This window comes from Penicillium crustosum (assembly GCF_028827405.1).
Source record: "Penicillium crustosum strain IBT 35664 chromosome Unknown utg000002l_segment0_segment0, whole genome shotgun sequence".
Classification (NCBI taxonomy): Eukaryota; Fungi; Ascomycota; class Eurotiomycetes; order Eurotiales; family Aspergillaceae; genus Penicillium; species Penicillium crustosum.
The window spans coordinates 7,745,431-7,760,577 of record NW_026623123.1 but is presented as its reverse complement, the minus strand read 5'-3'; the positions used below and the strand labels follow the sequence as shown (position 1 = coordinate 7,760,577).

Sequence of the window (15,147 nt, the reverse complement as noted above, 5' to 3'; positions counted from 1 at the left end):
GTCTCCAGCCTTTATTTTTTTTTCTTTTTCCCCTTCTGGATCTCAGATCGGTTCCGATTGATTCTGATGATCGTTACGCAGCTGGGTAGAAGCTATAAGATGTTGAGAAAGAAGCATCCACCAAAGTGAAAATGTGGTACCTGGGACACACAATGCCGCTAGACTAGGATCGACCGGAGATATCCTGTGAGGCAAATAGGTGTTAATAGCCAAGCGAGGCAACAGTGGGCATACAGGGATATTAAAGGGAATGGCCCCAGGGTCCACCACTTTAGCCACCCGATAAATCCCATGTATACAACTGGGCATATAATACTTCGTGCTCCATAGTATCCTTCTTTATATTTTAGCTTACATAGATGAAGAATATTCACGTCCCAAAAAGAAACACCAAGATCGAATGAATACAGGCAGTGCACTTCAATCCATTCTCAGAGGGTGGGCCTGAGGGGGGTGAGACTTAATGTTGTACATATATGGAGTACAATGTAGAAAGTCCAACAGATCACAGACTCAGTCCACAGATCAGCACTCAGATCTATTTACCTGGATGAAGATCTTATACCAAATGGTCCATAGCGGCAGCCGTTAACTCGTTGGTAAAACATCAGGTTACAGATGGTATAGATGGTATGGGACGATACGGATGACTAGTATCAGAATCAGAAACTAAAAGGATCGGCTCGGAGAATAAAATCGCCTCCGATCCAATGCCCATATCTGGTCTAAGCCCTTTTACCCGCAAGGCGTCCCTGGATACGATGTGACAGGTACTCAAAGAATACGGGGTAAGATAATAACTAGAAACTCTGCCGTGTACAGAACAACCGAGACCTTACCAGAGACTCTACCATAACGAATGTTCAAGGGGGCATGGATCCATGGGAATGTGGGAATCGTATGGTCTGTCTAAGCTGAAAGAAAGGCTAGGAACCACCACGTCAAGTCCGCTCAAGCTTGGACGATAAAGGGGATAAGATATATGGGTCCTGCGGGACCCGTGACCCAGGAAGAGAGAAAAGAAAAGATAAAGGGGAGAGACAATGCCCCTACTTGTACTCCATATGTCTCTTCTTTTTCGTTCTTGATGTACTCTGTATATATTGAAGGGAATGGAATTATAATGGGATCCCGGACCTGTATACCGAGTACCCGAGTACGAAGTACGGAGTAGACAGTAAAAAGAAAAAAAAAGCAAAAAAGAAAAAGAAAAAAAAAAAAAAACGAGCACCGTTACAGATGTGAGACCGGGACGCGCATACCAGGCCATGTGGAAAGGACCGGTCGGCTGTGTTAGTGGCGTGCTGGAGGGATCCATAAGCGGAACCCTACGCCGGACCCTCAGGGCTATCTAAAAGAGCCACTCAGCAGGCTGCCCGCCACATCTCCAATGGATGCCTCGGAAAGAAGCGAAGGTGATTAACATGGATGGAAAAGGGGGAATTAGAAAAAATTGGGCGAAATAGATTAAAAACCAATATATTATTATTATTATATTATATATCTTGTATATATAAAATTCGATCAGGAGTGCTCATCTAATATCAACTAATATCGAGAGAAGTATATTAACATTTGAAACTTGAATGGGTCCAGTTTTACCGGAGCGATATAGTCTTTGTAGAGCCTCGTCCGAAGAAAATTCGATAGTTCCATTGATTAAGAACTGCGGTTAGCTTGTTCAGGAAAGACCACCAAGCGAGCCTTGCGCAAGGAAAATCATGGAATTAGCAAAGGGGCTATTTAGCGAGACTATACTCCGTACAAAAGTATGGAGTACCATGGCTCGGTAGTTGTTGGAGAGACAGCTCAGCTCCCCTGGAAATCTCCACAAATGATATGAAACAATCCAAGTCGCAGGTGAAATGAGGCCTTGATATGGTGCAAATAAATATTCCGTGATATTTTCCGTGAGATCCATGTGGGTCAATAAGGGCTGACGAAGAGTATCGGGTGTATCGGATATCGGGGGGATAGGACTTATAGGGTTAATAGGATGTATGGGATTAATAGGATTAATATGGACCTTGAGATACCTAGAGGTCTGGTAGTTCTCAGTTGTTTTTCCCCCTTTCTTTTCCCTTATGGATAGAATGAATATTTACATAGCAGAACATGCATATTGACTAAGTAAACCAAGTAAACCAAGTAAACCAAGTGCAAAGCCGCTTATTCTCCAAGGTGGAGTTCGGAGGAGAAAACTCGGAGCCGTTGGATTTCGATCCCACGGAAGGACGATCGTTGGGTCTTTTTATTATTTTATTTTATTAGATTATGTTTTTTATTTGCTGTTTCGTCTTAAGACCCTGAACAGAAAAATAAAAGAAAATAAAATTAAAAGGGATCAGGATCACACCGTTGCAACGTATGATGTCCTTGTAATCTCCCTTCTGGAACGTGCTGTGCGGGGAAAACTAGATCGAGTACGACATACGAAGTACATACAGAGTTACCATCTACTTTATCTCTTTTTGTACCTACACACATATATACAATTGTATGATCAAGTCACGTACCGAGTATTATATACACCAAATACTGTACTTATTCCCATCGGATTTTACATTAGGCGGGTGACGCAAGCCGATCTCTTGGCAGGATGGAGAGGATGGAGAGGATGAGGAGATCCTTTCCCCTTGACTAAAAAAATTAATCTAATCTAATAAGTTCTAGTATAATATGCCGTGCAGTAGGGATATAAAGTATGTACGGAGTAGAGAGTAGAGCATGTTCTGAAAACTACTATACTTTGTACCTGTACCATACTAACTAGTTAACGGAGTACACGTATGTTGTAGTTAGTATACATGTATAGTTCCCGATCTAGAAAGTTGAATATTGCCTTTTGCCTAAAAAGAACTACAGTGGATCACAGATAAAAAGATTAAAAAGGTAAAAAAACAAATTCACGGATTTGATCTCGGACATCATCGGTCTATCCATACTCCGTCCTCCGTGGATGGAGTATACAAAGTAGAGGAAATTCAATAATGTCAAAAACTTAGTCCACTTGGCCAGTGCATTCAGATCGGACCACATGGCTACCGTTATTTTCCGTACTCTTGTATACTCTGTAAACTGTAAACCTCCTTCCAAGGTTCTATCTCTTGGTCCACCGGTGGAGATCTAACTCGACGCTTGTGTCGATAGTGGTTCAGACTGTTTTTCCATGTGGCTTTTACACTTTTGATTTATTGTGTCTAGTGTACGGAGTAGTGGACACTAGGATAGTCTAGGAGAGTGCACCGAACCCCAGACGATCAGTGCACGATTTTCCTGGCTTCGCTTGCTCTTCTCGAACCCTATTTTGTTATATTGTACTATATTGCACTATATATCGACACGAACTACTCCGCCTTTCATACTCCATATATGGACACCAAAGGATTCTTATGAGCTGACGAAAAAGGGGGCCAAACTAAGTGGACAGGAAAAATAAAAAAAATTAAAAAGTTCCCACTTCTGCAATTAATGGGTCAATTGGAGGGGGGGTTTTCTCGTGTATAATGTACGGAGTATACTCCTGGAGAAGTTTACTCCATATTCTCTCCTTTTTTTGATTATTTGGTTCCGATTAAGTCGCTTACATGTAGGTAATGTGACTGCCTACTAATCAGAAACCATTTAATCTTATTTCGCACTCGTACTTAGTTCCTTATTGATGCAAAATAAAATAAAAATTGGAAAAACTCAGTAAAGTGAAACATGGCTGGGACGCCAACGCCACTGGTGAGAAATTAGTTCTGGAGAACACAGAACGTGATTATTTCTTTTTCTACTTTAGCTACTTCATGCAGGAACCATTTGAAGTGTTTTGTATTAGAGTTGCCGATCAGCTAAAGCATTGTAGTCTCCACGTTGGCTAATTGATTGAAGTCGCCAGGGCATTAGGCTGTCCATTGCCCCGGGTATGAACTTTCATCGCTTCTGGTGGTGACCCGCTTCCCGTAAAATCCTGGATTTGGTTCAGGAGTGCCCGCAATCGGCCAGTCGGCCCAATTGGTTTGTGTTTGAGTTCCGGCTTAAGCGACATCCTGGTCCGATTCTACTCCGATGAAGCTGAACCGATAGCGACCCTGGAGAGGGGAGTTCTTGGGAAAAAAAGAAAAAAAAAAAAGGCTCGTGAAATGAGCCCCAATTAGGCCAGAGACAGGTTTAACTCTGCCGGTAACGAGGATTTAGGACGCACTTTGATATTCGTATTCGGGAAAAAAAAAAAAAAAAACCAGGTGCTGAATCGTCCCAGCAGATGTGTCGCAGATAGTGCAGGTGCACGGACGTGGTAATCTCGCTCTCAGATCACGGCATCAACGGCGCTGTGATATTGATGCAGGAAATCCTGCAAGTTGCCTGCATAATCTCTATGTGGTTGGCCGCGGCGTGACTGCGCCAGACGGTGCCCATTGGGGGATTTTTTCCGGACAAAAGGGGGTCAAAGCCATGGAGTATCCAACAGAATATCTTCAAGCCACAATCCGGCTTTACGTGGCAGATGCAGAGTCCTCTTTGGAGGCGCTAGCGGCGGCAAGGGCCTTTTCGTTGTTTTCATTCGTGCTTGGGTCTTGTTCTTCACTGATGACGTCTTTGTTTTCGACTTGCATTCCCTGCTCATCTGTGCCCTGGGGTAGGCCCTGAAGGTCCTGAGCATCCTCAGATTGACCAGCTTTCTCGACTTTGCCCTCAATGGGCTCTTCAGACTTAGCAGCCTCGCTCGCTTCAGCGGGGTCTTTGCTCTCGGGCACTTTGGTTTCAACATGCGGATCCTGAGCTCCATCGAGGGACTGGGTGATATCCTTGGTATCCCCAGAGGAAGTGAGCTCATTGTTATCCTCTGTCGCTGTAGCACTCTCGAACAATACCTGTAGGTTGTTGCCCTCTCCAATTTTGTCGAATGCAGCGAGCTTTCCTTTCGCGGCAAGACGTAAGATTCGCCAGGACTTGCTGGCTTTAGCGCCCTCGGCAATCGCCTTATCCTCATCGGTCATCGCCATATCGATGTCCATTTCATCATCCATGATGCCCTTCAGGAACGAGTCCGCAGAAGGAACGCTGTATCGGTCTGATTCCTTGAGACGCTCGATATTGGCCAGCGCCTCGGTGTCGGCAAGGAACTTCAAATCGAGAGAGCCCATTGGGGACGGACGAAGGCGTTTGTTGGCATACGCTTTGGTGGCATGCTCGCGGGAAGTGGTGTACTCCGCCGCCGAGATGGCTGGTCGTTCAATCAATGGACAGCCTTCAGCTTTCCACCGCACCCAGTTCTTGTCTCGAGACAAAACCGTGTCCACCATGCGATAGTAGAACTTGCCCCCGGGTCCTTGTTGCAGATATCCCTCGATGCTTTTTCGCATGCCGGTCGCCCACTTGGTATCATCCTCATTCAAAGTGAAACCGTAGAGAACGGACTTGTTCGTTGTATTGGCCAGACGTGATTTGGACTTTGATGTGAGAGAAAGCACAAAATCGAGGAGAATAAGAGCCTGGACAAGAACATGTCGTCGGAAGGCAGTATCGCTGATCTCGAGGTCGAACAGATCCCGGCTGGTCAAGTATTTCGGATTGAAGCTGGTGGCGACTTCATTACCGTCCGCGATGCGCTTGCGCTTGTTCGACTTGCGAGCATCTTCTGAGGCTCGGGCAGAGCTCTCGTTTTCCATCTCAGTGTTGATGTTCTTGAATGCAGCAAGCGTAGCTTCCATTCCAGTCTTGAATGATGTAAATCGTTCAGAGTCGAACATCTTGCTCGGTGAAGAGAAATAGGCCTGAAGGCTCCAGAAGAGCGGATAGAGCGCATTCAGGTCGACTTCGTCTGAGTTCTTCTCATCGCCAGTAGAAACCACAACCCTGGGCAATTTCGAGCTCTCAGCCTGGCCCGCCGCTGCCTCTCCGGGGGTTGTGGGTTCAGCCCCGTCAGTCATTGTTGTATCCTCCTTTTGCTCGGTAGACCCCTTCGCAATTTCGTCAAAGGTTGTAACGTTCTCAGAGTGGAACTCGCCGCGAAGGTTAACCGAACTCTTGTCTCCAAGTGGGAAACTCTGGAAGAGATAGATAAACACCCGACCACAAAACACTGTATCTTCTGCACGCGAGAGGCGGCGAAGAAGTTCGTTGCATGATCGTAGAATAACTAAGCTTTTCTGTTTGAAGTGTTTCTTTTGCGGGGTCAGCTTTGCGACAGATCCAGTAGATGAGGGACCATGCTAACCTTGGTATTCCTCTCCCTTCGGGACTCCAAGTAGTCGAACACCTTGCGACAGCCATCAATGGTTTGACTATCCAAGAGCTCTTCAATGAGCCAGAAAATAAGGCCGGGTTCGCATTGTTCTGGTGGGTGTTAGAGCTGTATAAAGTGCGGGCGGAGTGCGGAGACTGACCATTATCAGAAAAGATGGAGACAATATCAAGGAGGTTCCATATTTGAATGAAAGCAGGGTCATCGATGGAAGTCGAGGCCTATGACGAACTGTTAACAATGCTATGGGGACTCGAGGGTTGTACAGATCGTACCAAAACGCGATAGAACTTCTCGCGAAACGCGATTTCCACAGCCGCAATCTTAGTCTGTGGACTTAAGTGATTTGTAGCCTTGTAATCCTCAGACGGAACTTGCCATATCGACTCGCCCAGGTGTGTTTCGGTCAAAGGGGGTTCGATCTGCTTGTCGGGCTTCACCTTCGCGGCGCGATCCAGGAGATTGTCCACTAGTCTTTTGTAGACCTGGACACCGGCAATATCCTCATTCGCCATTTTCTGAAGTGTTTACCCAGGCGCCTTCGTAAGGGACCCTTGAGGGGTTGTGTCAAAGTGTCGACTGGGACTGTCGTCTCGGGCGTGTTCGTAGGCGTCTTCTCGAGCGTGTTTTTGGGGGCCTTGGAATTTCCTTGATTGCGGTCTTCAGCTTCTTCTCAAGAGTCTCTTCAATCGTCCTTTAAAGACTAGTTACAAGAGAAAGAAGAAAGTTTAGATGGGTGTTAGGAAGGTGGGAAACAAAGTGGTCGGATTGATTGAGGACTGCGGCTCGGCGGAATTGAAAGCCAAGACTTTTTGAAAAGCTCCCCCAGCTTCACCAATTCACATGTTCCCGGCTGCGCCAATCCACCCCTCCTTGACCAACTCCAATTTATTAGGTTAAGGAAACTATTGACTCCTGCGATGGCGCAGAGTCTCGAATCCAGGCCTACAGTGGTGGACTTTCGTGAAGAAAGCCCGTGGGTGCAGCTAGCCAAGGCCCACTGGCTGAACACGAAGGTCCGCAAGGCCAAACCAGATGTCATCAAGAAGCAATTGTGGGATCCTTTGGAAGCAGAGGCTTTCAACAGTCGGTCGCTGTTGATCCTCGAGAACTTGAACATTCTTGAGAAGTATGTTATCTGCATTCATGCCTACCGCGCTAACGCTAACTGTTATCCAGGTTCCTTTGGCCGACTTACACAGAGGATGCGTCGAATCATCATGTAATGTTGATTGCATTGATTGTCAGCGTGAAGCACCGGGAGCACTTGCCGATATGGGGTGAGTCAATGTGATATGATCTATAATGCGGCGAAGCTGACAGTTGCAGATATCTTCTCCGACCGCGCCGATGACTTCTCCAATCTCTTCCACCGTATTCTCTCCATGAGCATTGATATTTCACTTCCGACTCGCTCTCGACTCTCTATCATATCGTTTATTATCAGTGCCTTCCAGTCGCTCGAGAACGTCCTGATCCGCAAAGAATGCGCGCCGCTTGTTTCTATCTCGGTCTGGCACAACCTGGCCAGTGAGGAGACTAGAGACCGTATTATTGCAAAGGCCCCAACACTGAAAAAGGCATGGAGAGCCTCTGCGAAGCGATACGATGCTGGAGATGAAGCAGCGAAAGCAAAGATGCGATTCGAACGTTCATGGCTGTATACGATGCTCTTGGATTTCCTTCATAGGTTGAACGGACCCGAAAAGGACCAGGCCGAGAACTTGCTATACTGTGAACGTTTCCTTGAGCTCTTGGTGGATCTCGAAAGTCAGCTTCCCACCAGGCGCTACGTGAACACGCTGTTGAAGGACCTGAACCTTCTGTCGGTTATTCGCCTTTCACAGCTCTACCGTGTGCCTGATAACGCTCTCCTTCGCGACTTCCACAGCCTTCTCAAACATTTTGTCGAATTTGCAATTGATGATTACTCTGGTGAGGCTCTTTCTCCGCAGGGAGTCTACGACCTGCATTGCCAGGAATTGGCCCAACTGCAAAGAACCTCAATGAAGTTCTTCAAAGACAAGCTCACGATTCTTGCGCTCTCCAATATGGGGTCAATTGCGCAGCGAGCGGATCTAGAGGGACAGCTATCTTCTCTAGACGAGTCGGAACTCCAGAGCCTTTGCTCTCACCTAGGATTCCGCACAAGCTACCCAAAATCTTCGCACGTCACTCCAGACCGTCAGTTCTACCTGGAAGTCTTGGCATCTTCCTATGAACGCAAGGTGCCCTTCCAAGAAGTTGTCGAGAAGTTGAGTCCACTTCCGACGGAAGAAACCCTCTACGACCCGGCCTTGCTGAGGAATGAGACATACGACGGATCGAGGCCTCTGGCAATCCCAAAATTGAATCTCCAGTATCTGAGTCTTGGAGATTTCCTTTGGCGCTCCTTCCTTCTCTACCGATCAGAAGCATTCTTCCAAATCCGCAAGGACATGGAGTCCCTCGTTAAACGCATGCAGCCAAAGGCAGCACGCGATGGAACCTTGAAATTCGAAGGATTCTCTCGAATGGCCATTCCAATTTCAAAGCCTGCTATCGTTGATGTCGCACCACCAAAGGTCGGAGCAACAACCCCGGCCTTTGTTCGAGCGGAGATCGCGATAGAAGTGGGAAGACTCGCAGATAATGTTAGGAGAGAATGGGACTCACTCCGCCCCGATGACGTTGTCTATCTTTTGGCGGTCCAGTCCAGCTCGTCGCAATCGGAACAAGGTGCATCTGAAGCCCCTCGGATGACCCACCTCCGAACGGCCGAGATCGTACAGGTACTTGACGAGCAAGGCCGCGCATTGCGACAACCTACTGGCCAGGCAAATGGCTCTCAGCCCAGAGCACGATTGAGGAGATTGATCGTAAACTTGGACGCGGCTGCATTCAAAGCCGACAAGGACCAGCAAGCCCACGGCAAACCGGACATTTACCCCCTCATCAACGTGGTTGCACGGAGAAAGGGCAGGGAAAATAACTTCAAGTCAATTCTGCAGACGATGCAAAAGCTTATTGTCTCTGATATGACGCTTCCTTCCTGGCTCCAGGACATCTTCCTGGGCTATGGAGATCCCGCTAGTGCTCGATACACGCAGCTGCCAAACAGACTTCGCACTGTCGACTTCCGAGACACACTTTTGGACTGGTCTCATTTAGTAGAAAGCTTCCCTGGCATTGAACCTTCGGGGGCTGAGAATGCCAGCTTTGGCCCGCCCTACGTGATTGAATATGTTAACCAAGAGTCTGCAGCAGAGCCTCACGCGCCGAAGAAACGACGCCGAGAACAAGCCGCAGAGACAGAGGTGGCGCCTAGCAGTATGCGTGTTTCCACATACAAACCACCAAACCCTGGCCCCTACCCCGTCGACACTCCAAAATTGAACAAGATCCGATTCACCCCGGCCCAAGTGGAAGCCATCGCATCTGGAACACAGCCTGGGCTCACCGTCATTGTGGGACCGCCTGGTACTGGAAAGACCGATGTCACCACCCAAATCATTAACAACATTTATCATAACTTCCCCAATGAACGAACACTGCTCATTGCACACAGCAACCAAGCCCTCAATCAATTATTCCAAAAAATCATTGCCCTTGATATTGATGAGCGGCACTTGTTGCGACTGGGTCACGGCGAGGAAGAATTGGACACTGATTCCAACTACAGCAAGTACGGTCGAGTCGAATCCTTCCTTGACAATCGCAATCACTATCTGTCAGAAGTGATGCGCTTGGCTGCATCAATTGGGGTCGAGGGTGCGCATGGAAATTCATGCGAGACCGCAGGCTACTTCAATACAGTTTACGTGCAGCCAACATGGGCCAAATTCTGGGATCGAGCCAATTCCGAAGGAACATCAAATGAAGATATTGTCGCATCCTTCCCGTTCCAATCATACTTTGCAAATGCTCCCCAGCCCCTATTCGAAGCTGAAGCCTCGAAGGAGGCAATCATCGACACTGCTGCAGGCTGCGAACGTCACATCGCTCGAATTTTCTCTGAGTTGGAGGATATTCGGCCATTCGAGATCTTGAAACAACCTCGCGATAAAGCGAACTATCTCCTTGTAAAGGAGGCACGAATCATCGCGATGACCTCAACCCACGCAGCTATGCGCCGGCAAGAAATTGCCGATCTAGGCTTCCACTACGACAATGTGGTCATGGAAGAAGCGGCCCAGATTACTGAAGTTGAGAGTTTCATCCCCAACGCTCTACAAAACATGAAGAACGGCGAACTTCCTCTCAAGCGTGTTGTTCTCTGTGGTGATCACCACCAGAACTCGCCCATCATTCAAAACATGGCTTTCCGTCAATATGCTCACTTCGAGCAAAGTCTCTTCTTGCGACTGGCGCGGTTGGGTGTCCCGGTGATCAACTTGGATAAGCAGGGACGCGCACGACCTAGCATTGCAGAGCTCTTCCGCTGGCGGTACAAGGAACTCGGAGATCTTCCGGTGGTCGAAACTGCCCCCGAGTACCAGCAGGCCAATGCCGGGTTCCAGTTCGACTACCAGTTCATCAATGTCCCCGACTACCAGGGTTCTGGAGAGCGAGAGCCGACACCTCACTTTATTCAGAATCTGGGTGAAGCCGAGTACGCAGTGGCCATGTATCAGTACATGCGACTCTTGGGCTATCCTGCTTCTAAAATCTCGATCTTAGCCACGTATGCTGGGCAAACAGCTTTGATCCGGGATGTATTGAGTCACCGCTGTGGAAAAAACCCCTTGTTTGGAATGCCCAAGATTGTGACGACAGTGGATCGCTACCAAGGAGAGCAGAATGATTGTGAGTTGACTTCCTCCCAGAGCGTGTTTGCATCACTCAAAATATCAGAATCGCTAACATTTTTCTAGACGTGATCCTTTCTCTCACCCGAACTCGCAGCGTCGGGTACCTGCGCGATGTTCGCCGTCTGACCGTAGCTCTCTCCCGCGCACGACTGGGTCTGTATATCCTCGGACGACGGGAAGTCTTCGAATCGTGCTACGAACTTAAGCCTGCATTCGATCTTCTTCTGCAACGACCTGATAAGCTCATGCTCGCGCCTGGCGAGATGTTCCCGTCGTCGCGGGAAGCCAACGCCGCTATTGAGGGCACGCCGATGGAAAGTGTCGAGCATCTTGGACAGTACGTGTTTGAGATGACACAGGCCAAGGTCAAGGCTATGGGTGATGGAGATATCATCATTGAGGATGCGGCGCCAGCTGGCGAAGATGACTATTTGGATGAGGATGAGGCTATGGGAGCCGTTGATGGAGATGAAGATATTGTATGAATTGTTTCGCAAGTTAAATGGTAACAGCAGCACCCGATAAAGGGATTTGTTGGATTGGGTCTATTCCACATTTTCTGCTTCTATACATCCTGAGACGGCCCTTGAATGGGCAGTTCATTTTTGCAGATTACATGGCTATCTATTACGTGACAACACTCAGTAAATGAAACTTGCGTAGAATTTCTGGTCTTGGGTAGAATGGTATCACTTGGGGATATGGACAGACCCATTGTGTTCTATAATCAGTTTTCTATGGCGACTCGGATTTGCTCTTCTCTTCGGGCGTCTTTCAATGTTCTCAATGACTTGAAGTAAATGTGAGACTTGTTCGACCAAAACGCTCCGGTTTCATCGATCGTAATACCCGATTTCGCTCTCATTGGTCCTTGAGCTTGTTCATTTCCTCCACAATATTATTGGGATCCTTCCAAGCCTGGGCCACGTATCTAAACGATATTAGCAGTTTATTTTCGGAAATATGATAGGGTACACACTTCGTGTGGCTCCCACGGGCAACGACATGTCCATTGGGGTCCGTGAACTTGATGTTCGTGAAAGCAAGAGTCTTGCCAACTAAATGCGGCTAGTTAGTTGATGGCCAACATATTAAACAAAAGTAATACGACGAAGAAGTCAGATAGCGTACATTTATCACAGGTCACCTCCTAACGTTGAAAGTTAGTACCCGTTTGGCAAGACTGTGAGGGATAGATAAAAACATACGGCCAGGATTCGGTCACCAACTTTGCCACCTGAGTTCAAGTATGTGACTAGACAGGATTTTATTAGAAACAGAGAGGTTGGGTGGGATACCGATTTTATAAACTTACCATTTAGGTCTGTTGACACACCCGTCGCGAACAAGCCGCGAGATGCCACAGCCAACGAGCCTCCGAGGTCAACTAGAGCATGTTTTAGCCGAGTATCACGAATTGAGTGTCACACAGAACGATCTCCTACCCATGCTTGCAATGGTGCCTCCATGGAGGATATTCAAGCGGTTCTAAATGATATAGATGTCAGAGACGACGTTTAATGTGAGAGGTTGAGCCCTTAAAAAGGTTCCCAACTACGCTTGCTAGAGAGACTGCAGCACAAATAGACATACTGTATGCTCCTTCTGAATATCCAGCTCAAAGTTGACCACACCGGGCCTGGCGGCTGTAACACGGAGCTATAGTTTAGATCAGTGATTAGATCGATGAAACTGCTAGGAAACTGGCTCGGACTTGCATTATTCAATAGCCTTCAGTCAAATTGAAGTGAGATGTTAGTTCTTCTCTAATATCTCAAAGGTAAAGGTAAGTTAGGACGAATTCCATACCGAGGCTCCAGACCCGAGGTAGCTCGGAAGGACTCCCAGACCTATAGATAGTGATATGCATTAGTAGGAAGTGAATTATAGGCGATGAAGGTCTTGAATAATTACCGAGCGGACAAATTTAAGAGAAGCCATTTCTAAAAAGTGACAAATTGACGAATGTCCTGGAGATGGAATGATATAGGGAGGAGTTAACAAGTCCAACATTCTACTTCACCCGGCGACTCGGGAGCACCCCGGAACTGCACTTTATGGCCGCTTCGGTCACCGTACCAGCGTCATTTCATCCAACCACTTCACCCAGACACTTTCTTCCCTTCAGTTGCTTGAGAACTTGGTTTCTCACAGCTCACTATGGCGAGTGCAACATCCCGTCCTCTGGAGTACCTGGAAGGTCTCCCCGGGACGACTTTTTATAAGCTATACCAACAGCCATCCACAGCCCTTGCGATCTTCCGGCGCATGCTGCCTGATCTAGGTACATTGAGCTCACCCACACGGAAGGGAATGTTGTGCTAATAGTGCATATAGCAAAATGCTTTGTGATGGCTCTACTATATCTCAAAGACCCTCTTCCAACAGCTGATCTGGAAGTTTGGGTCAACTCAGAGAGCAAGAAGTGAGTGATTTATCTGACAGGTCTGGCTCCAATAATTACTGACAGTGTTCACAAAAGGGAACGGGATAATGCGCTTTCAATATTGGGTCGACTTCACATTCTATCTACGACCCTCACAAGCGAAAATGTCCGCGCATACATGATTACTAACCCATTCGCTGCTTCGCTTCGACAAGCTCTGATGGGTGCAGAGGACTCTCACTCTTTCGGTGTATTCTCCCAAGCTCCGGAACACACCCTGACCTCGATCGCCGACTTGGACGAATATGCTAGACGACAGTGGGAAGGTGTTATGGGCTACATGGTTGGAACCAGTGCCTTGAGTGGACAGCGCGACGCGGTCAATTTGAGCAAGGGTGTCAAACAGCTTCTCCAAGCGGGACACTTAGTTGAGATCCGAGGCAACCGTGTCGACATCACCAAAGACGGGTTCGGATTTGTGCTCCAGGACGTGAACACCCAGGTCTGGCATATCTTGATTCTTTATGTCGAAAGCGCCGAAGCCATCGGCATGGATAGCGTCGAGGTTCTCTCGTTCCTGTTCCTCCTGAGCAGCCTGGAACTCGGATCGTCTTACGACAAAAGCCATATGACACCAAACCAGCTTCGCACCCTCGCGGACCTCGCCGATTTTGGTATTGTCTACCAGGAAAACGCTGACGCGACACGCTTTTATCCCACCCGTCTCGCAACTACACTTACATCTGACTCGAGCGCTCTGAGCAACCCTGTGACTAGCTCTCTCACTGGGCCAGCGGGGCCATCTGGTGGCCCTGGCTCTGGGTTCATCATCATTGAAACCAACTACCGGCTCTACGCTTACACCTCATCACCCCTACAAATATCCCTCATATCCCTCTTCACAAACCTCAAATACCGCTTCCCTAATCTGGTCACCGGAAAAATCACTAGACAGTCTGTCCGTCGAGCCATCGAGATGGGAATCACTGCCGATCAAATCATCTCATATCTATTATCGCATGCGCACCCACAACTGCGAAAACATAGCGCTGCTCAATCCAATGGCAAGGGTATCCCGGCATCTGTGCTCCCGCCTACTGTGACAGATCAGATCAGACTGTGGCAGCTGGAGCGGGACCGCCTCCGGGCCACGGCGGGCTTTTTGTTCAAGGATTTCACCAGCTTGACCGAATACCAGGCCCCTTGTCAGTATGCCGCGGAGATTGGTGTGCTGGTTTGGAAGTCAGATCGGAAACGCATGTTCTTTGTCACGAGGCATGAACAGGTGGCAGCATTTTTGCGAAGTCAGAAGGTAAGCGGGAAGTAACATGGTTTTGCAAGGCATGAGACTTTCAGTCATTATGAATTTGGCAAAAGCAGAAGACAAGATCTTCGGGGTGTTATGGATACTGGAAAGCATGTTACGAAATTACGACCCATGGCCGTTCGGCTGTGACATAAAAATTGTACAATAAACAATGAAAGAAGATTATGATCGAAAGAGAGGACTACCGCATGCCATATACATCGGATTTAACCCTCTGACCCGGACAGTTCGTTGCGAATTTCCGAATCAAACAATAAAATATTGAAGCGCATGGATATTCAGCGCAGTCTCAAGTACTTAGTAAAGCACAACCTGAGTCGGGGTGCTCAGTGTAACCAGATCATGATTTGAAAATTATTAAGTATACACTCAGCATTCACAGATTTTCATCTGACTACTTAAAAACCTAATA

The 15,147-nt window shown here is 47.8% G+C and overlaps 4 protein-coding genes across 4 annotated transcripts; 2 read left to right on the top strand and 2 right to left on the bottom strand.

Annotated features, from left to right (window-relative positions):
- Window positions 1-4,481: 4,481 nt before the first annotated feature.
- Window positions 4,482-6,747, bottom strand: N7487_006430 (THO complex subunit THO1/HPR1; the record flags this gene model as incomplete). Its single annotated transcript, XM_056874177.1, has 4 exons — window positions 4,482-6,152; window positions 6,206-6,324; window positions 6,375-6,453; window positions 6,508-6,747. The coding sequence occupies 4 exons, from the start codon at window positions 6,745-6,747 to the stop codon at window positions 4,482-4,484; spliced, it is 2,109 nt and encodes a 702-aa protein (XP_056731897.1).
- A 405-nt stretch (window positions 6,748-7,152) lies between these two features.
- On the top strand, window positions 7,153-11,507 carry N7487_006429 (RNA helicase aquarius; the record flags this gene model as incomplete). Its single annotated transcript, XM_056874176.1, has 4 exons — window positions 7,153-7,361; window positions 7,412-7,512; window positions 7,562-11,017; window positions 11,086-11,507. The coding sequence occupies 4 exons, from the start codon at window positions 7,153-7,155 to the stop codon at window positions 11,505-11,507; spliced, it is 4,188 nt and encodes a 1,395-aa protein (XP_056731896.1).
- A 271-nt stretch (window positions 11,508-11,778) lies between these two features.
- On the bottom strand, window positions 11,779-13,005 carry N7487_006428 (PaaI family thioesterase). The gene is made up of 10 exons (XM_056874175.1): window positions 12,937-13,005; window positions 12,832-12,872; window positions 12,741-12,753; window positions 12,616-12,681; window positions 12,468-12,510; window positions 12,338-12,409; window positions 12,231-12,277; window positions 12,154-12,172; window positions 12,002-12,080; window positions 11,779-11,953 (listed from the first exon to the last, which is right to left on the bottom strand). Exons 1-10 carry the CDS (start codon window positions 12,961-12,963, stop codon window positions 11,884-11,886), a joined length of 477 nt encoding a protein of 158 aa, XP_056731895.1. The 5' UTR covers window positions 12,964-13,005; the 3' UTR covers window positions 11,779-11,883.
- Window positions 13,006-13,122: 117 nt separating this feature from the next.
- On the top strand, window positions 13,123-14,735 carry N7487_006427 (TFIIH/NER complex subunit TFB2; the record flags this gene model as incomplete). Its single annotated transcript, XM_056874174.1, has 3 exons — window positions 13,123-13,306; window positions 13,360-13,447; window positions 13,505-14,735. Exons 1-3 carry the CDS (start codon window positions 13,183-13,185, stop codon window positions 14,733-14,735), a joined length of 1,443 nt encoding a protein of 480 aa, XP_056731894.1. The 5' UTR covers window positions 13,123-13,182.
- Between the last annotated feature and the right edge of the window lie 412 nt (window positions 14,736-15,147).